Below are 21,583 nucleotides of genomic sequence, written 5' to 3' on the forward strand. Positions count from 1 at the left end.
CTTAAACAGTCATTTTTGTTGGGAAACGTGAGACAGTCTTGTTTTGTCTGCAACTTCAGAACCATAAACAAAGAAGTTAGCTTGATAGATACGTACGAGTCAACATGTTACACAACTTTCTGATTTGCAGAAAGGTTTTAGTTATTGGACAAAACTGTCCTGCAGAATTCACAGGGATGGGTTGAATTTGTGTTAACTGTTGCAATCACAGCTTCCTGAAGAGATTTTTCTGATGTGATTATTATAAAAAAAAAAAATCTACACATGTTTTATTAACATTTATAATTGCAGTTGAATCTGTTTACAGTGAGAAGCATTTGAGTTAACGGCTTATTAGAAGGTGAGAAATAAGACTTCCCTCTTCACCTGCATTAAAGGAAGCTTCTGTCATCACTTAATGACTTAAAACCATTTATAAAAACATCCTTAACAACTTCCACACCCCCATAACGAATGACTTGTTCATTCAAGTACGTAAAGAGACCGATAAAGACACTTACCATCTTCCTCTTCCTGTATTATCTGCTCCTTCGATGAGATGTGCTGTCTCGTCACTCTTCGCTCCTTCAGTGATCCAAAGATACAAACTGCTGCTGTGAATTCGGGCAGATGCTCATCAAAGTTTAACGACGGCCTTAAGGTGCTGTGTTACCTTTTTCTGGATCCTCTTCACTGATCAAATTGATTGAGAGGACCCATTGTTTGTCAGTGGCAGATGGTATAGCAAACATCAAAACACACAGAGGAAGAAGTTCAGCAAGAAATACTGAAGAAAGACATAAAGCAAATATCAGGTTTCTCAGGTTTTCCTTTATCTGAGGTCAGGTGACTAAAAGTCAAACACACACTGAATCTATCCAACAGGACAGAGAGCGCCGGTGGTCCCGTGTCTTCCTGTCACCTGGTGGGAAGGGTGAAAGTGAAGGGGTAGTATTTTCTCGAATTATTTAGCACCTCGTTGACAAAAGAGGAGGGAATCTGACCCTGGAGCGAGGCTCTGTCAGGGCTCGCGTTTCAGCCAACGCAGCTTTACTCTCGCTTTTTAAAGCTGCTGCTGCTGCTGCTGCTGTCATCTCTGATGTTTGATCTGTGGCGCGTTGACTTTGACATTTTTGATTCAGATTATTCTACATTCAGAAGTTTCTTCAGCCACCGTGAGACACATTTGAACACATTTGCAATAACATGTAGTCAGAGAGTGTTTGCATCCAGGTGGGAAGGTGTGATGTAAAAAAGAAATACATAACTGATAAATCAGTTCTTGTTGTGTTCACAGGAGGGCAGTGTTTCACCTCTGCCTCCTTTAAAACATCTTCCACTGAAGTTATTTTTGACTCTTTGGTGCGATTCACTGGAACAAATCAGTGTCGCGATGATTTTTTTTTTTCCTGGACGATACACAAGCTCATGTTTTGGAGCGAGGGGACTCTGTATGGATCTGATCTACCGCTGCTGAAATATTTAAACAATCTTGTACAGTAGCCAGCGAGGGACAAAAGCAGCTCCAGGCTCCGATGCCTTCTGCAGGCCTGTGTTTGGGTCAGATGGTGCCAGCTTGCCTCACCGAAGCCAGTCTTTAAAAAAGAATATTGTTTGTGGGCATTTAAGGCCTGAAATGTGGAGTTAGAAGATGTCTTCAAAGAGCAGATATCACTCATATGACATTTGGGTAATTACTTTAAAAATAGTTACCCATGATTCTCGAGTGGACGCAGCTTTAAAATTACAGATTCCAGAGCTGAGCATAATGTGCACGTAGCGAGCATCCTCCTTTTTTTTTAAAAAAAAAAACCCTCTGCGCCTTTTTCTAATCTTAGACTTCCTCGGGGCTGCACTTTGACTTTCATCACCACAGTCTGCACTGTTACTTTTCCAGGAACGACAGAAACATCGTCGTTATCGACAATTTTATTTCAACACGGTCATTTTGTAAACATTGAAACTGTCACTTACAGAAGAAAAGGATCTGTCTGGAAAACATCTGAGGACAACAGTCTGAGGTTCGACACGGAAAGAGAGGATTTTTAAAACATGACAAATGGAAACGAACTGAACATCACACATCAGGGAGACTCAGCTTGGTCTGTCTGTGGAGCCACTTTAGCAAAATGACAGGAGACCAGGTACAAACATTTGCAACATTTTTCATGATGAAATAAATAAAAGAAAAGTTAAGGCCCGTGACTGAGCTGTCTGCGAAACCCTCTGCTGACTCACTGAGCGAGTAAATAAACCTGGTGCAAAGATTTGACACTCGTGTGAAGGATAAACCAGATATTTAACTGAAGTTAGAAGCTGGACTGAGAGAGTTTATACAGCGTTCAACAGCTGGAACTTCTCTAACGTTGCACTCTGAACATAAACTTCTCCTCCGAGGGACAGAACGATTTTGTTCTCACACACATTTTATGAGATCAGAGTCGTCTTCATCTCTGTGTCTCATCTTTTCTGCTAATAATCATCTTTTTCCTGATTCCAGCTGCTCTTAAAGATCAGCTCTGTCTCCAGCACACCTGTCGGCCGTCACAGGACGAGACTGAACGTTTTCTTATCTTACTGTGAGTTACAAACCGCAGACTGCATGTCGAGGATCACAAGTTTAGACGAGAGTGAGTTTTTCCTCCTTCAGCGTCGTGAGTCAAAGTTAAACCAGCCAAACAGACCAACTATATATCCCCCGTACTTTTCTTTATTAGGTCATTACAAATGATTACACTAAAAAACAAAACCCATAATTTATCTCATACGTAAGAATCACTTATTTAACGAAAAAAAACTCAAACCATGATTCATAAAGATTTTATACCAAACTGCCTTTTTTTAAATTTAATATTTGACATTTGAAGGCAGATCAGAATCATCAGCCAAATAAATAAGTAGACAATAATATTCAATATGCTGTATGTGTGTTTTTACTTTCCCTCCCTGGAAATAACATCATTGCTAATTACGCTTTTTGGATTTTATAACTCTTAATTTTACAGGTGCATAAATATCACAGTGCGAAGTTTGTAATTACCAAGTGATTTCTTTGAAATTACACCTAAATTATCACCATAATTACCTCAAAATGTTCTGAAACTTACCCCCAACTTTATTTAATGAGTACATGCTGATATGTTCCAGTAAGCAGCTGATAAATATCTGTAATGTATTTAAAACAGTTCCAGGAAACTTAAATTAAAGTAAATTAAAGTAAATTTTTCTAACCATTTACATTTAAAATGATTTCAACCGCTTGAGCAGATCAGTTCAACTTTGGAATAACTTTATTATTATTCAGTTTTTCTGTTTTTTTAAATAACAACTCACTTTAATTGGATGATCAGCAGGAACAGAAACAGCTGGATGTTTGCTGGAAATTAATTTAAGAAACATCCAGTTATTAATTAAATGCTCACTGTAAAATAGTCAAATATAAGTGTTAAATATTGTTGTGGTAGTTTTCAGTAAACGTTGATGTAATTACTGGGTTGATTTCAGGGGTTAATTTAAGTTAAATTACAATATTTTGCTCGGTGATTACCAACCCACCTGTAACATGACAGGTTAGCTGAGATAAAACTTTGTGAATCAGGGTTCTTGAAGTAAAATTCAATAAAACATAACAAAAAAAAAACATTATGCAAATAAAATGTGAGTAAAAATACAAATGTAAATATAAAGAAAACGTTTTGTTACTTATCCAACAAATCAAAGTTTACTGGCACCTCACTTTGCTTTACTTAAAGCAGCAAAGAGTTTGGTTTTATTTGCAGGTTCAGCCAAAGAAAAAAAAACATAAAAAAGATGTCACGTTGTACAGCAGGACATACTGAGGAGAGATCCCTCTGTCGTGGCAGGCATACGGAGTAATCTGTATGAAAAACACAGGAACACTCACTTTTTTTTTTTCATTTCTATTTTGGGAAAGCGTGAAAAGAAACAAGCTACCCTTTATTCTTCCTCACTTTCCCCTCTAAGAGCTTTTATTTAAGCGTTTAAAGAGACGTGAGACTGTCAGACTGAAGTCTTCACAGTACGCAAGCTGCTTTTATTTTGAAAGGCTGCAGCATTCGAAGTAGAAGGCCTTATATTTTCATTTTATTTAACGCAGCAGCACAACTGAGCACTTTGATTTCTAGTCGCGTATCTTCTCTCCTGCTGCTGATCATTTCTACTTGAGATAACACGTCAGGCGATGGTTCATATTCATGTGAACGTTTAGATTTAACTGTTTTCATGATGGATTTAACAGCTCGAGCCGCACAGATACATATTTCTTTTTCAGATTTGAATCACGATGCATTAACAGTATTTCTTTCTCATAGTCATCCTGTCTAATCTGGCCTTCATCACCTCCCCTGCCGTCTCTAGTGGTGGGCCTTCTTCAGGTGGCAGGTGCAGACAGGTGGACTGGAGCTGGTGCTGGGCCCGGAGCTCTGCTGCACCTCCTCCCTGTACTTGGGCTGCTCCTTGTGTTTGGGCTCCTCCCTTCTCTTTTCCACCTCCTCTGCCGCCCTGACCTTTCTGACCTCCTGGCGAGGCGACGACCTGGGCTCTCTGCCTCTCTCTCCCACCAGAGCCTTGGAGGGCATGCGCAGGTTCTTGGGCGACGGCATGCTCTGAATCTGGACCCTCTTGACGTGGTCGACGGCGTACGGCCTCTCCTGGAGCTCGTCTGAATTCCTGCGTCCAGGTATCTTGTCAGCCATGTTCTTCTTGGTGGGGTTGGGAGGCGGTTTGTAGGCCTCCAGCTTGCGCTTGTGGCTCATGGCAGAGGCGCAGCAGATGATAAAGACCATGACGATGAGAAGAGAGGTTACCACGATGATGATGAGCAAGTGCTCCTGCAGGAAGTCCACCACTCGGGTCAGGACGAAGTCCTTCAGGCGGATCATGGTGGTGGTGATGGTGTTGGTGAGGGTGGGGGGCGCAGGAGGAGCTCCTGTAGCAGCGCTGACCTGAACAGGTCCTCGGGTGGAGAAGGAGACTGGGAAAAGGAGCTCCAGCTCTGCGTCGCCGCTGCCGTCCATGGATATGTTGTAGAACATGGGAGCAGCGTGAGACGCGTTCCACCACAGCGAGAGCAGAGCCACGTAGGCGACCAGAGGGACAAAGCTGGACTTCATCTTCCTCTGTTCCTGCAACAACAACGATGGCTTTATTAAGATGAGGATCAAAAGAGGAAACATTAAAGATCTGATCCTGTTGAGAACCTCTGACACAGTGACTGCAGTCAATAATTGTGCATTAAAGGATCAAGTCCACCCAAAACTGAAAATTCGCTATCTCGTCATGTTGATGGAAAGTCACCGGAAGTTTTATCATCTACAAAACATTTCTGGAGCTTCACAGCAGAACAATGTCGCAGCATTCTGCCAAACTACTGAAGTAGACAGGGACTAATACTAAAACTTCAAAAAATCAACTGGAAAAAACAAAATCTTCACTGTAGCCACGAAGCTGAAAGCGTTTAGTGCATCGTCTCGTCAGATGGTGTAAATAACGTCTATTCAAATCAGAAAGCTGCTACACTGTTTTGTTGTGAAGCTCCAGAAATGTTTTCCATCAGTAGATAAAGACTGAACTACAACACCAGAGCCTGAAGGTGCTTAGCTTAGCTTAGCTTAGCTTAGCTTAGCTTAGCTTAGTAAAAGTCTCAAAACATAGAGAGAAAAAGCAGCCTGACTTTGTGCAAAGGTGAAAAAATCTTGTTAAAATAAAGGCTAAAGGTCAAAGCATCGTCTGGTTTGTTTAATGAAAACACTGATGTGAACGAGCACCCTGCAGCATGATGCAGGGACGTCCTGGAGTCTGCTGGTCAACAGGACTCCAGTTTCAGAGGGACTGGTTGGTGTATTTGCACAGCACCAGGCTAACTGTTCCCCCTGTTTCCAGTCTTTGTGCTAAGCTAAGCTACTCACCTCTCAGGCATGAAAGTGTCATTGATCTTCTGCTCAATAAACACATGAATGTTTAACCCAGAAAAGACTAAAGATTCATTTTGTATCATCTCTGCTGATGCGTCCCAGCACTCCCACTGGAAACCTTCACACACTCATGAACAGAGGAGCTGAAACAACGTTTTCAGAGCTCTGTCTCCGTCTGAACTCTGACTCCAGCTGCCATCTTGACGCAGGTTTTTCTAGGTTTTCTGTTCCTCATCTCGTCCCGGATCTATTTTAGCAGGCAGCAGGGTAGCCATTACTTATTTGGGGTGGAGACGGCGAGTTTGGCGCTGAAGGCCTTATAATTTTGTAATGTAAAGAGAGGCCACCCATCCACCACACCAAAGCCTCGGAGGAAGCTGTATTCCAGAGGGCGCACAGAGGCGTGGGAGAGCTGCGGCTCAGGCCTCTATATTTACACTGGGCAGCAGCTGCTCAGCAGCAGCAGCACCGACCTGATGGAGATATTTCTGCTTCCAGGGAAACCTGCATTTACCGACAGCACAACCGACTGAATAAACTTCCTGAGCTACTTTTCTTCCATTATTCTCTCCTCAGTGTGAGTTGAAGCTCCATCTGCAACCATTTTGTTGAAGCCTTCACACTTGTTTAATGACAGTACGGAGCTGTGAAGACCAGCTGAGTGGACCTGTTCTGGTTCTGTACAGGGTTCACACCCCCCCTCCCCTCCCTGTGTGGTCGAACGTTATATACAGTACGAGCTCTGCCGGCCCAGATGATAGGCTGGGTCTTCATCCTTGGATGTACAGCTATAGGACAGCACAGCCATAATTACTTTTCCTGTAATTTACTGGAGGGTATACATTACCTTCAGCTGAAGGCCAAACCACACATGCAATTAATCCATTCATGACACTCGAGTCCTTCGAGGAGAAATTCACCCAGAAATGAAAATTCAGTCATTACCTACTCACACCAGAAGTCAGGTGAAGCTCTGCAGTCCACAGAACATTTCTGAAGCTTCACAGTAAAACAGTGTTGGAGGATTCTCAAGAACTTGAGACTTGTTTTACAAAAATGTAATAAAACAACAGAAATAAACTCCTTACGGCTTAATCTTGAAGTGCTGAGATCCCAAATTCATTTGAAAAGACGTTATTGACACACGGACGAGCTCCAGACATTTTATAACAAAGTATTTTTAAAATCAGTTTGGTATCTCAGCACCTCCAGAGACTGAATGACGCTGAATGATCTGTCTGGAGCCATTTCATGTTTTGGGTTTTTTTGGTTCCTTTTTTTTTACATTTTAAAACAAGCCCTTGTCTCTTTCTCGCTGTTTCACCGAGAAGCTCCAGAAATGTTTTGCAGACTGCAAAAACTTCACCTGACTTTCCATCAGTGTAGAGTTAATTATATACAAACTGAATTATCATTTTAGGGTGAAATTATTCTTTAATGTCTAAAACGCCATGATCTCTGAATTTCTGATTTTCAGGACAGTGATAGTCGCAGATATGTTCTCATAAAGTTGTGTTAAACATTCAAACTAAAGACACCATGCTTCTTCTTTCTTTACAAGGAATTTACCCAGAATTCAGTCTGACAGCATGACAGGCGTCTTCTTGATCATAAGATTGAAATAAAGGTGAGAGTATTTTAACTAGACAGTACAGACAGTGTAAAGAAGTACCCGCAAGTAACTAAGTACCTGAGTAAAAGTTAATATATCTCGTTTAGATTTTACTTTGGTAAAACTGAAAGTGTCTCATGTTAAATTTAAGTATCAAAGGTGATTTTTCTGTCAATAAATGTACTTAATTATTCAAAGTTACAAGTAAAAGTAAAGTGTGTGCTGATTACCTGTCTCGTCGAGTATCAGAATCGATCAGTTCATTTCAATCGATCAGTGTGTTTGTGTTTATTTATGGGATCAAAGATTAAAAAAAAAAAATAAGTTAATTAAAACATTTGTGTCTTTGGCTCTGAAGCAGCATGTGATCAGAAAAGTAACTTCTAAGTAAAGTTGTCAAATAATCAGAGTAAAAGCTTCAAAATTTGCCTCCAAAATGTTGTGAAGTGGAAGAATAAAGTGGCAAAAAATGATTAAAAGTATTCGAGTAAAGTACAAGTTCCCCCACATCGCACTTAAGTCCAGTAGTTGAGTAGATGTACTTAGTTACATTCCATCATGCATACATACATTAAACATTATCAGTTTCTAACACTGATGTAAGAATATTATCCAATAAATAAAACGACATTATACAGATTATAAATCCTTATCTGTAATCATATTATTTGATTTTGACGGTTGTGGAGTTACTGTCCTCGTGTTTTTTATAAAGTACAGTATTTAAGAAGAATGCTTGTTGGAAGCAAACACTGAGGAAACTTTAAATAAAGACACGTAACAAGCGGATCATAAAACTTTAAACTTCCCTCAGCATGTCGTCAGATTGAGTTCGTGGACTCATGAATGTAATCTTCAGCTGTACTTTATTGCTTAACAAATATAGATCTATACTCACAGGAGCTGTTGTCCTTCAGCTTTATCGTCTCAGCGGCTCAGCAGACGGAGAGGAAACAGAGTGATGAGAGGAAAGTAAGAGTGAAGGAGGGTTTCCAAAGCGTTCGCCCTCCCAGCTCGGCTCCACTGGACCTTCTTTTTTTATTTTTTTTTTTCCACTGAGCTCTGAAACCTCGGCTCGCTGGGAGAGGATGATCCATCCCTCTATTTTCCAGCCTCTCCTCCTTCTTTCTTCATCCTCCTCCACCTCTGAGGCGTCCATTTGAGATTTTTTATTTTACTTTTAATCCTGATGTGTCACAGAGAGGAACGGACGTGTAGAGGTGATTCTGCACATCATCATTGTTTCTCATTCATGCTGAGTGATGCTGAGCTGTCTCAAAGGACGGTCCTCACAACAAAGAGTGTAATAAAAGTGTAATTTACCACATTTTGTCTTCATTGATTCAAAGGTAGACTCTTTATAAAGTGAGTTTTTTCCTGCTCTGAACTGCAGAGACAGGACTCGGAGCTGCAGTTGGTACGCGGCTCTCATGTTTTAGGGACATGGGTATTTCTGTTCTTGGCGGGGCGAGTCCCAAGACTCCTCTGCCTCCCACTGAGTCCTCTCTAATTAAGTCCCCACTGATTACAGCCTGTCTGCGCAGGGCACACAAGACCAGCGTGCAGAGAAAAGCAACCCCTTTCATCCCGAAACACATGTAGAGAGCGGACATATAAACTTCATGGTCCCTCCAGCTGCACTTATCTCTGGATACATCTCTAAATATGCAGCGTCGTCTATTTAAGGGCTGCTGATGCCTCCTTTCTTATTTCATTCTCTTATTTTGACAGCTGATGTGAGAGGTTTACGTTAAAGCTGCTGAAGTGTGAACAAGGTGGCAGTTTCAGCTTCACGATGCCATAAAGAAGAGGGAGTCTTTAATGTTTCTGTGTGTCTAAATGTCTTAAAATAGTTGGTTTTTACGAATATGAACACTTTATAATATCTGTCATATCTTTAAAATCACTGTTAACAAGCAATGGAATGCTTGATAAACTATCTATTAGCAGTTGTTTTATTGGAAAGTTGCAGTTGAAGTTAATAATACATTTAATAAATAGTATGTAGTTCATTTATAAACATTATTTGGATGGATCAAATTTCCATCGTCGTGCCGTCACTGATTAAAAATCTTTGCTACGGCCCAGACTAATCATGATTATTTCCTTAAACATCACCTTTTTTGTTTTACTATAGCTGTTGCTGTGATTAATAAATTAAGTCAGGCATCAGATGCTGGGACTACAAATACATTACAGATAGTTCAGTTCATGAAGTGTCATTTGAAGTCATGTCCCATCAAGTGTTACCACAGATTTTTGGCGGCTCAGACACATTGTGACCAGATGTGACAAGTCAACAGAGTCAAAGCAGCGTTGCGTTCAACTTTTCCCTCCAGGTTTATGCTGGGATTTGAACCAGCGACCCTCTGGTCAGTTCTGGAATCGTGACAACCATACAGCAACCTTTAACACACTATAAACTATCTATTTAAAGTTGTTGAACTGCAGCCACAGGACAAATCAACCCATGCGTCTGTTTGCATGACGGAGAAACAGGCTGGAAATAATCCAAAGAAGTCATGTTGAGTTTTCAGAGCACCGACTCTGATCTGTCCTGTAAAATGATAAGGCTGCTTATACTTTCTCTTTTCTTATCGTTAAAAGGTTCACTTTGATTTTTGAGGGACACTTTGGGATTGTAAGTGTTGATATTTGTAGTATCCAAGTATTTTCTGTGTACTCAGAGCCTGATATTTGTTCCTCCGTAGTCGTCCTAAAACATGAAGTACAAATAAAAAACAAAACAATGAACAGTAAAGTTACAACCAGTCAGCACATAGAACCCATTTTAAAAATTCTTTATTAATTTTTCTTATAATCAATGTTTGATACTTGAAGCAAGAATAATGAACAAAAATGCTGAGCAGACCTCCACACGAGGTTTCATCCCGGTTCGTTTTCATCCGATTTATCTTCTTTCTCGATAATTCGTTCGACCTCCACAACAGAAGTTCTGCTTTTCTCATGATGCGTTATGGCAAAGGTGCAGGGAACACAGACAAGGGGAATTTTTTTTTTTTTTTTTTTTAAAACCCACCTCCCATACAAAGACCCTCTTCAGCACAACCACAGAACAAAAAGAAAAAAAGAAAGAAAGAAATAGAAAATATGGTCATGTTATTTACACAGCTTTCACTCATTTGTCTAGACCTTAATTACAAACATACATCTATCTTTCAACTGCACACGTCTCCAACCTACAGTGTCCCTTTGGATCGCTATTCTCTACTACTCTTCAAAACTCTCTCTCTCTCTCTCTCTCGTGCCAACAGTGCTATAAAAGAAATCCATAGAGCGGCAGTCTGATAAACAAGTTAGGGCAGTATAATTTGTGTCAGACGCACGATGTAGATTACCTCGCAGTAATACTCTACGACTTTTACCTGGAAGCCGCTCTAAAAGGCTAGACAGCTTCTCGGTTTGACATCATTTTGGACGATGTTTTTTTTTTTTTTTTTTTTTTTAAATACCCGTACCGAGGTGGAGAGAGTCACAATATCTCCCCCCTGCGAGCAGTAACGCTGCCTGGTGTATTGTGGGATGGACTGGCAGGACTTCACGGTACATACAGTGACCTTGAACACAGCGTTTAGCACCTCGAAGTGGTTTTTTTTAATCTGGGCACCTACCAACTCTTCCATTTACTACACAAATCTACTCACACAACAGTCCCCCTACAAAAACACTTCCATGGTCACCTCAATGGCACTTTCAGGTCTTTACAGTGGTAACAAATATTGAAGGCAAAACAACAGACTGAACCATTTACCCGTCTCAGCTTCCCACTGGGAAACAAATCTAAAAACATCAGGAAGAGCTTTGAATCACGGCCGTCTGATCAGAACACCTCAGATCGGACAATTCAATGGTTCTTTGATTTTCATGTACTGAACAGGGGCATCTTAGATTAAAAAAAACAAAACAAAAACAAAAACAAAAACAAGAAGTGGAAGTACTAAGAGGGATTTAAGCACAGCTGGAACAAGAAACAGGCTCAAATTAACAGTAAAGCAATAACCCAACTATTCAGTTCATCCAAGTTAGAGGCAGAAAGTCTTGGACGTTCTACAGCGAGTCCATTTCTTAAACGCCCCCCCTTCCCAAAAAGAAACAAAGCAGGAACACCCAAAGTGACAGGGACCTAAGAGACCACAGACATGAGGCACATATTCACACACAATCTAGTCCACTGAGGTCATGAACAGCTTCTGTAGCGAACTCCAGTTTGATCACCAGATGGTTTCAAATAGTCAAGACAATGTGCGATTACTTGGTGTCATTTCATATCTATTCCTGCTTTGTTTTGGATAGAAATCACGGATCTGAAACGGCGCACAACGCGACAGGAACAGCGACAAAAAATAATCACACGACACTTGACTGCACTTGTGTGTGGAGCGGAACGCTGAGGTTGTTGACCGAACCTCTCACAAAAACAAAGTAGAGCTGAGGTTGAGAATCCACAGAGTTTTCATGGGCAGCGCGTAAATGTCACAACAACAACCGACCAGTGTAACTGAGTCACTACGGTAGAGTGTTTACAAGCAGAGGAACTTTATAGAAGCATTTTTTTTTTCTTCTTCTCCACACTGCCAAAAAGATTTATGGAATGTGTTTGTCATTTACTCCAATAAGCACACAGTGCATGTTAACGAAGCACAATAGAGAGGAATGCATGTTTACGTGGATTACTGTCCACAGTCAGAATGACAGGAAGCAGCAGGAATGAAAAGAAAATGGCAGAAAGCAGGTGTTAGTTTGTGCAGCTTCAACACAGACAGCTAGACATGTCATTAATGTCTGGGGGGCGTGGTGCAGACTGTGGCAGCTAAATGGGTCTTCAATCAGAATTTATTTGCTCCTAATTACAGAGATTTGGATCCTCCTCGCATAACTATCTGATTGAAAGTATTTTTTTCATGGTAAACTGATGAAATTCTCCTCCTCCTCCTTCTATAACCACTCTGCTGCACCTCCATCCCTGCTTGCATTTTGAATCTTCCCACGAAGTGAGAGAGAATGAAATACTGTTCAGGAGGCGTAAACAAAATTTCAAAATTTGGCAACATCATAATTTTTGGGTACTGAAACAGGAAACACTGATTCTTACATAAAAAAAAAAAAAAAACAAATGTGGACAATCACCACCGAATTTTATTGGTCATATTTCTAAAATGCAAAGGAATATGTAAGATATGTAATAAAAAAAAATGGCTGCCACACAATAAAAGGGAAGAAGTCCTTTGTCACCAAAAAGCAAAGAGTATTTTCTGCTAAATTTGCCACACGTCCTTATTCCACCTGTGTTAAAGTGAGGGTCGGGGGCTCGCTAAGAAAAAGTTCATCTGGAATGTTGCTAGGGATCGTTGCTAGGCAGGCCTCAGACGAAACACTGTCATTGAGATAGGCAGTGACTGGTCCCGCCCTCCCCCCAGCCAATGGAACGTCCTGAATTGTAGCGGGTTGGGTAAAGGGTCCCTAAATGGCAATTTTGGACATTTGCTCTTCAAGTGTGATGATTCGCTTCTCCTGACTGCTGACCAGGTCCTTGAGGGATTTGATTTCTTTCAAGATCTCCTCCAGCTTCGCTTCAGATTTCTGTGGGAGACACAAAAGACCGGTGAGATTTTTCCTTTGCTGTGAAGCGAACACATAGCTACAGTCACAGTTAAGCTAAGCTAAGTCACTTCCTGTCTCAAAGACGCTCTCTACAGTCTTGGACATGCCTATGCCAGGGTGCAGGGTCTGGTACTGTGGGGGTTAATACGTTTCGCCTGCACCGGAGCCCAGTGGGTTGTTATTACAGAGCAGAACTGCAGAGACGCACATGGGGCGGGTCCCCGGCGGGCGGCTGTGTTGTGGGCGAGGTGCGGCAGGACGCCCAGCAACAGGCGCCCAGAGCAGCAGCAGACCCCTCAGTTTGTGGGTCAGAGAGTGGGCTGAACAACGTCTACAAACCACCTCATGAAGACAGCCAGCAATCTGCCTCACTTCAAACACATGCAGTTTGTCTGTTTGACACTGGGATCCCCGGAGAGATGAAGCCTGTAGTGAGGGGCGTTAATGACTGAGTCAGGAGGACAGACTCTGATGTCTGATGAGTCGTAAAGCAGCTAGTAATTGTGCACTGTTAGGTGAGGGATCTTCTTTTCGTTTTTGGTGGGGAAAGCTTGTTCTTAAACAATTCATTATCTAAATAAAAACTACAATATATTTATAAAAACACAGATAAAACTCAGAGTTTGTAAGTTCTGGTTTCTTCTCTGCCTACAACCGGCTGAGGTTATCTGACAACATTACCAAAATGATTAAATAATTAAATCAAGTCTCATTCAAGCGAAAGTATCGCGCTAAAATGAGAGGTGAGCAAGTGCTGCCTCATCTAGATAGTGAAAATCAGTTAAAAAATATTCAGCCATGACCCCAATAAACTCCAAACTCTAACTCTGTCTCATGTGTCACCCGTGGTCTTAATGCAGCGACTCAGCTCTTGTAAGATTTTCAAGCGAGATCCATCTACGTAGAAATTGTGACTGTAATGTTGTCAGACACGCAGAGTAGCAACCTCAGCCAGTCAGCTGCAAGAGCAAGCACTTTTAGTGGACATAACTTTGATGGTAGGACTTGCCCCAAGGGATTACGCTGCAGCAGCGTTGTGGCTGCCAACTGAGGCAACTTAGGGGACCGAAACATGTAAATACAGGGCCCGTGTTTAGAAATACCAGGCTCCCCTTTAATGCAGTAATCATGGCCTTAATGCATCAGTAAAAGCAAATACTCACAATCGATGGAGTCGGGGAGGCAGACTTGTTGGCAGGGCTCGAGTTCTCTGAGTTCTTGGTCACCTTGCTGTCCAAAATGTTCTTTTTGACCACCTTGAATTCGCGATTCTTGACCGGGACGTAGCCGTTCTTCAGGGAGATGAGGATGGGGTCTCCATTCTTACCATCAAACCACTCCTCAGCTTCCAGGGCGGGCTCAGGTCCAGCTGTGTCCGGGTACAAGTCATCCTGAAACAGGTCAGACTGAAAAGAAATGACAGGGTGAGACGCTGTTAGGAAAACTCTTTAACAGGCACATTATGAGACAAAGCCTCACTAGACTGCCTGTGATTCAAAGAGCTGATTAGAGGTCTGCAAGTGTCTGCCAAGTGGCCACTTGGATGAAGACTCACCTTTCTGGGTACAGTCATCACGATGGGCTCACACTTCCTTTCGTGCAGTTTATAGAACCTGGCAACATACAAATTTTAAACCAATTACCCACAATTCAATGTATCATTTAAACAAGACAGGCAGCAGACGCTGCCCTGAGAGAGACTCGTGATTATGTCATGGTTACATTCTGCCTCCTGATGGTGGAGCTAGGAACTGCACTTTAGATCTGGCTGACTGAAATCTCAATGAACTCTGGTGTCAGCGATGATGATTAGCCATCTATCTTAGCTCACCTCGCAATTTCACACTTGTTGACGTCGAGGCCCCTCTTTGGCATGTAGCCCATTCCCCTTTGGGGCTCCTTGGAGCCGAAGGTGTTGAGGTAGTGAACATATGGACACTCATCCGTGATTTCAAAGTAACGGATGCTGCTGTCACCCTGTCAAGAAAAAAGGTTTTGGTTATGTATTCTGCCACTTGGATGTTTAAGTTATAATAATGCTCGAGTTCAACTTACCTTCCCACAGAGGTAAACAACATTGGTGTCTGCGTCATAGAAGGGCAGGAGCACTCCGTTGCTGGTGTCCATCTCATGAACAGTTATGGCCTCCTCCATGTTACTCTGGAAAAAAAACAAAATGATACATTTAAGTTTCGTTAAATAGAATAAAAATATAGGAATTTATAGCCATGAAAAATATAACCACCTCCAAAAAAGATATGAAGAAACGGCTGTTAGCCAAGATGGTTGTACTTTTAATAGCAATGACTTTGTGAATGTTGGCTTAAATGAAAAGCTTGCTCTCTGAGCAATCTACAGACTGGTGGAAATCAAGTTATGCAAGTTCTTTACACAACTCCAAGACCAACAACTGACAGAAATGTAAACTTGTGTGAAATGTACAGCTTATATACACACTGAACTGATATACTTCAGTCAGCATACATGAAGCAGCTTACCGGGTTCCAGAGAGCGAGCTGTCTCTCACTCATGCGACTGAAGCCTGTGGTGAGGACGTTGCCATCAGAAAGGAAGATGGCCCTCATGGGTCGGGCGCCTTCATGTGCCTTTTCCTTCTCCTGTGAAGTTTAGTTTACACGTCAACACTTGCAGTGCAGTCACTTTCACATGAACAGTTTATTATTACGTCCACATTTACTATAGTTTTGTTAGTTATCGCTTATCTTTCACTCTTTGGCCTTTATTTATAAAACTCTGCAGATAATCCACACTAAATATTTGCAGATGTTCAAATGAGGAAATGGATGTACGTGATTAATATTATGATTTATAAAAACCTTGCATCTGCCCACTAGTGTGCAATTTTCTTAAAACTGTCTGCAAGTAAATCAGCTTTATATTTTGCACTCTTCACTCTGACATTTAACCTTAAATGGGCAACACAAAGCAGCTCATGAATCTTAATCGTAACGTTTTAAATACGGATTAGTATCTTTGAATCATTCTCATCACCATTCTACAGATACAATGGGAGATAATAGAGAAAATGTCACAAAGAAATAAATGTTTGAAAAATATTTACAGCAATAATCATCTCCTTGCGGGGGTCGATGACACGGATGGCCTTGTCCTTGCAGGAGGTGACGATCTGGCTACCGTTGCGGTTCCAGCAGACGCTGTAAATGATGTCAGGGTGCATGTCCTCAAGGGTGATCATAGCCTCACATGTGCCCACGTTCCAGATGATGATCTGGTTGTCACAACCTGACAACACAATGGAGTAAAGGTGAACAGTCTGCATAGGTTGATGGTTTGGTTCAAACTGAATTTAAGCAAAGTTTGAGAGTTTACTCTGAGGACAGATTTCAGCAGCATTGTTTAGTATATTTAAGGACACAAAGGGAGCTCGTACCTGCACTAAGGAGGACATTGTGTGCTGTTGGGTGCCATGTGACGATGCCAACACGCTTGGAATGTCCCTCCAGTACCCCTACTGGCTCAGACATGGGAGTGACAAGGCCATTCTCAGGAATCAGCCACACCTGTGGAGGTCATGAACAGACTCCAATTTATCATACATTCTAAGAGTTTTGAATTTGAATCTGTCAACCCCAACCAACCAACTGAATAACTTTGGGGTGTCACAATTTCTAAAGTGAAGATCAAATGAAATTACATGAATCACACGCAAGATCAGTTTTTTTTTTCCATTCACCCCTGCTTACTTGCACACATCCGAAAAAAAAGAAAATAAAAAACATACAACAATCAAGCTGATTAATCCCTGTAGGGTTGTTTAAATTTAAAAAGATGGAGAGTCCAAAATGAATCCAAAAATAAAATGGAATCAGATATTTAGAGCTCCTGACACACCTAGTCCTGCTGCACAGGAAATGCCAATAAATGGTAGTTACCAAAAGAAACCTGAGGGGGGCAGCAGTGACTAAACATTCATTGCCCACTTCAGCATATGTTCCAGTGGCAGATGGGATAAACAGTCAAATTTAGTAAAAATACTGGTACAAACAGCTGTGTGTGTGTGCACTCCACCATAGGTTATGTTTTGCCATTACCTTACAGGTATGGACACTGCAGACTCAGTGACTTTTAAGGTTATGTCGAACATAAGTGTGCCTCAGTTACTGTTGTCGATGATGAAGTCACTCGTGTCAAAGGCCATTCTAAGAAGGTCACCTGCATCTTTTATTGCTAAATATTTGCAGCCTGATGTTGCAACAACTCCTGTCCAAACTGTGACTGAAGCATGCTTGTTTCCATTGTTAAACGTTTCCACCGTGTTACTTGCCTCCATTCTTACTATGCAGATTTTTATTTGTTTACACTGAAAGGCACCATACGTGCACATGTTTTTCTGAGTTTTGCAGATGTCTGCTATGTGATTAAAAATCCATTCTTCATTGTAAAAAACTGTTTAGCCACGTCCACATCATGCTGCATATCTCTACCAGTAGATACCAGTTACACCGCCCACTCCCACCTAATCTAAACTAAACATCACCAAGAGACTGTTTAGGCTGTGAACCTTCCTTTCAAAAGGTCAAATGCTGTGAAGAGAGGTAGCATTGACGGCTCTCATTACGTGGCTTGTACCTCTGCAAACATGAAATAAATATGGCAGTGATTCAGAGTGGGTTTAACAGGAAGTCAGGACTTTCAGGTGAGGAAGTGGTTGCAGCAAACGTAAACAGACAGCACGCGTATCTCAGCCCTTCACGGCCCAAATAAGGACATATGGAGGAAAGTAGGACTACAGTCTCAAAAAAGTCGGTGACCTCAGCTCAATAAACAGCTAAATCATTCCCCAGCTCTGATTCCTACAACACATATTTGAGCCTAATCTAATCCAGAGGGTGAGGTCTGCACCCATCCCTGTGTTACAACAGCCCGGCCTTTCGCAATAAAAGCATGCAGACGTTTGTCACTTATTAGCTCAAGAATGTGTGCCGTTTTTCTCCCAGATAGCACCATCTGGGTTCAGGTGTGAAGGGTGAGGCGAAACTTACCATCACTGTGCAGTCCTCAGAGCCGCTGGCGATGACCTGATCATTGTGGGGGCACCACTCAATGTCCAACACCGGGCCTTTGTGTCCACACACTGTGGGGTAGGCTTTGTCAATGCGTCCCGACTGTAAAGACAAAGATGAACAACACAGTAAGTAATGTGATTAGTCTTGAGTGTAGTCCTGCTTAGAGAACATTGTCTGTGCTGGAGGAGGCACATCTTGAAGCAGGACAATTGACAGTATAATCCTTTAAATCCACCTACACAATCAAGCTCACACATGCACACAAACACACACCAAGAAAATGAGCTTGAACAAAATGTATGACTGTATGAACATATTTGCCAAAAGAATGTATAATACAGTAAATAAGTTGCTTGGCAATACACATTACACAACAATACATAATATAATTAAAACGCACATCAACCCCAAGTTGGATGAGAGCATTTTATGAATAACATCGACTGTGTGGAGTCAGAATGTTCTTCAGGTCTAAGGGGAAATCCCAGTCCCACAAAAACCCCAGCCAACAGCATTTTGTAGATAACATTTTGAGTCTTCTTACATGGCCAATTAATATATTATGAGCACAGAGATGATGCCTATAGCCAGACAATCACCAATCTGGGTTTGTCACTCCATTGCTCAGCTATATTAGAAGCTGGGTTTTATGGGCACTAAAAAGAACCAAATCAAAGTTTACTCCCTACTGGACCACCCACAGTAATTAAGGAAAGTTATTAGTAGTGACGTCATTACACAGTAGACACATGCCAAAAGAAGCTTAGTTCTCCAAAGCATCTCCTTACTTAAAGTGGTAACCCGAGGTGAAAGACTAAACTGTGTGCTTTACATAACATTCAGCTGGACAGCAAAAATTCAGATGCACATTCATTCAAGTTATACTGTGCATCCTCCTCTAAAAAAAAAAATCTCTCTTAAAATTAGGCTGAAGGACTATCTGACCTCTAATCCCCATGAGCTGGGAGAACTGGTGCCCTCTCTACACAGTGAGGTGACTTGGCAAATCTACCCTCTGTGCAGTGGATGGTGTCTGAGACACCACCCTAGTCTGCACTGACTCCATGTACCACCGCAGGGCCGGAGAGATGATGTCACTTACTGTGGAAGGAGCCCTGCTGCTGCAGCCCTATTTAAAGCATGATGGCTACACGGATACAAAAGGAAAAAGAATCACTGGCTGCCCGCAGCTATTCTGCCATTATAATGAGCACAGCTACAATAATGGCTCAAGAGCAGTGAAACATTTAAGAAGTGTATATTCAGCAATGAGTAAGAGGTTAAACCAAAATTAGACTTAAACCTTATGAGAACATAATTCAAAGCAATTACTAATGTTCATCATAACAGAGTCACTCTCCTGCAATACATGAAGTGCTTAATAGCTAAAGAGGGATTTACAATGACAGTATTCTCCAAACTCATTTAGAGTTCGCACAGGCAAAATGACACTAAGGACCAAAAGGAAGCAGAGCATAGGACTTCAGTGGGAACTGCGTGTGCGTACTGGCTGGATTTGTTTTTACATTTTTTACCACCTCCTATGCACAGTTACCTACAACTGCACGTCAGTTTCTTATCTCATCTCTAAAAGTACTTCTGAGTCACGTTTACTCCTACTGCAACTGCTCCTCCACCTGGTGCTGACGAACAAATTTACGAACAAATGGATCTTGTGAAACAGTGAGTATATTAGCATTCACATGCAGTGCTAAGAAATACCTCACTGCTGAAAAACATGGTGCTTCCCTAAAACTTGGCTGTTTATACAGTATAAACTGATGCTACATGACAAGAGACCACAGAGAAAAAAAGGGCTGTGGTTTTAATTTTTTGCTTAAAGGCTAGAAATCCTAGCCGGACCTATAAACACTCCAGCTGAAAGGAGGGGCGTACCAGTGCTTGATTTTGGCGTGTCATCTGTTTTGAAACAGTATGTTGGTTGACTGGCAACAAACAGTATCATACTGCAATCCAATAGTACACTAAAATAGGTTTCTCAACATTTTTTTTAGGCGAGGAACAGACAATGAACAGGATTGTGGTTTGTATTTGACCGGCCTCAGTTTTCACAAAATATAAACAATCTGGCAGCTACTTTCAGTCCACAATCTTTCTCTATTACAGCTAAACAGTAGGCTCAAACATGTGTCCAATCTGTGGGGGGCACTGGGTGCAGGCAAAATGGAGAAACGTTCATGATTGTTCATTTGCAAACCTGGTAAAAATCAGCTGTTTTTATTAGTTTAATTCCATTTTTGAACAACAGAGGTGCAAACTAGCAGGAACTGCATGTCACTTTAGTCTGTTAGTCCAGGCTACAAAATGCAATGCTATTAGTGTGAGTAAAGTGACAGTCTCAGAAGTTCCAAAAACACCAAGCTCACCCCAAATTATGAATTATGGCTTTTGTAACCAAATGATTATATGTGACTTAAAGCTCTCCAACGGAGGGAGCTGTCAGAAAGATAAACAAGGCAAGCAATAAATAATGTTTTTTTTAAGCTTCATACTTCAATTCTCTGTCTGCGGCACACTTCAGAACTTCCAAACAGCAGCAAATAAACATATCATGTTTAATTATGTTTCAAAAACAGAATGAGAAACAACGACCTAGAGGGAAGCACAGGATGGTGGGGTGGCCATCGGAGGTACAATCCCGGATATGAGTGTCATGTTGCTCAGGCATTCATACTCTCAGATATTTCCCTGCCTCTGTCACAGCAGATAACACGGCCAAGCTGAGGGCATTTACAGTCTGCTGCTAATACAGCTCACGAACACAGTGGTGCGGCTGATATCACTGGGTAACGTGATCCATATCTCAAAGGTCTGTTCACATTCTAGGAGACTGAACAGATACATATGTTTACTGGGACTAATGTCATTTTCATACAGTACAGAGCCACTTACTGTGATTTGTATAGATACAACAATGCTGGGTATCTATACAAATCACCGCTGCTCTGCGCAGTATAAAAATATTAGGCTGGTAACCATGCAGTCACCTGGCTGACACAGAGCGGGGCTGTGACACATACTCCAACTCCAAGTGTAGTGATCAAAGTCCAGGCATATGTGAGAATGAATGTGTGCGTGCAGTATGTGAAAATCACAAGATCTTGTCTAAACCTCACCCTGACTGCTGAACACACCCTGAAATCTACCCTTTAGCTGAGTGTGGGGAAAGCAGACTTTGAGACTGCCGTCAATATGGATCCATGAGCCACCGTCCGGTTTCAGATAACATCACCACTAAATACTAAACCTGTGGATTCTCCTCGGCTGCTCAGTCTATTTTGATACTCCACTTTTACACAAAACATGATACATTTGCTTAACGAGGCAGAGATGTATATTACAGCTGACTTCACTGGACTTTTCCTGCA

At 41.6% G+C, this 21,583-nt stretch overlaps 2 protein-coding genes across 5 annotated transcripts in view; both read right to left on the minus strand.

Annotated features, from left to right (window-relative positions):
- Nucleotides 1-3,883: 3,883 nt before the first annotated feature.
- tmem119a (transmembrane protein 119a) lies at nt 3,884-8,634 on the minus strand. 4 transcript variants are annotated; one of them, XM_037097041.1, is made up of 2 exons: nt 8,423-8,634; nt 3,884-5,123 (listed from the first exon to the last, which is right to left on the minus strand). In XM_037097041.1, exon 2 carries the CDS (start codon nt 5,109-5,111, stop codon nt 4,353-4,355), a length of 759 nt encoding a protein of 252 aa, XP_036952936.1. In that variant the 5' UTR covers nt 5,112-5,123; nt 8,423-8,634; the 3' UTR covers nt 3,884-4,352. The 4 variants fall into 4 exon arrangements, with proteins under 4 accessions (XP_036952936.1, XP_036952937.1, XP_036952939.1 ...); XM_037097042.1 differs by lacking the exon at nt 8,423-8,634 and adding an exon at nt 6,386-6,507; XM_037097044.1 differs by lacking the exon at nt 8,423-8,634 and adding an exon at nt 6,041-6,249.
- Nucleotides 8,635-10,309: 1,675 nt separating this feature from the next.
- The window catches only part of coro1ca (coronin, actin binding protein, 1Ca), a 31,731-nt gene continuing 20,457 nt past the window's right edge, over nt 10,310-21,583 (minus strand). The window contains exons 3-11 of the mRNA XM_037098182.1: nt 18,171-18,293; nt 16,559-16,688; nt 16,229-16,410; nt 15,645-15,764; nt 15,202-15,306; nt 14,978-15,123; nt 14,702-14,759; nt 14,310-14,552; nt 10,310-13,125 (exon numbers count right to left, since the gene is read on the minus strand). Coding sequence (XP_036954077.1) covers nt 13,006-13,125; nt 14,310-14,552; nt 14,702-14,759; nt 14,978-15,123; nt 15,202-15,306; nt 15,645-15,764; nt 16,229-16,410; nt 16,559-16,688; nt 18,171-18,293 — 1,227 coding nt within the window. The 3' untranslated portion in view covers nt 10,310-13,005. The remainder of the gene's footprint in view (nt 13,126-14,309; nt 14,553-14,701; nt 14,760-14,977; nt 15,124-15,201; nt 15,307-15,644; nt 15,765-16,228; nt 16,411-16,558; nt 16,689-18,170; nt 18,294-21,583) is intronic.

The sequence above is a fragment of the Acanthopagrus latus genome, chromosome 5 (genome assembly GCF_904848185.1).
Source record: "Acanthopagrus latus isolate v.2019 chromosome 5, fAcaLat1.1, whole genome shotgun sequence".
In the NCBI taxonomy this organism is placed as follows: Eukaryota; Metazoa; Chordata; class Actinopteri; order Spariformes; family Sparidae; genus Acanthopagrus; species Acanthopagrus latus.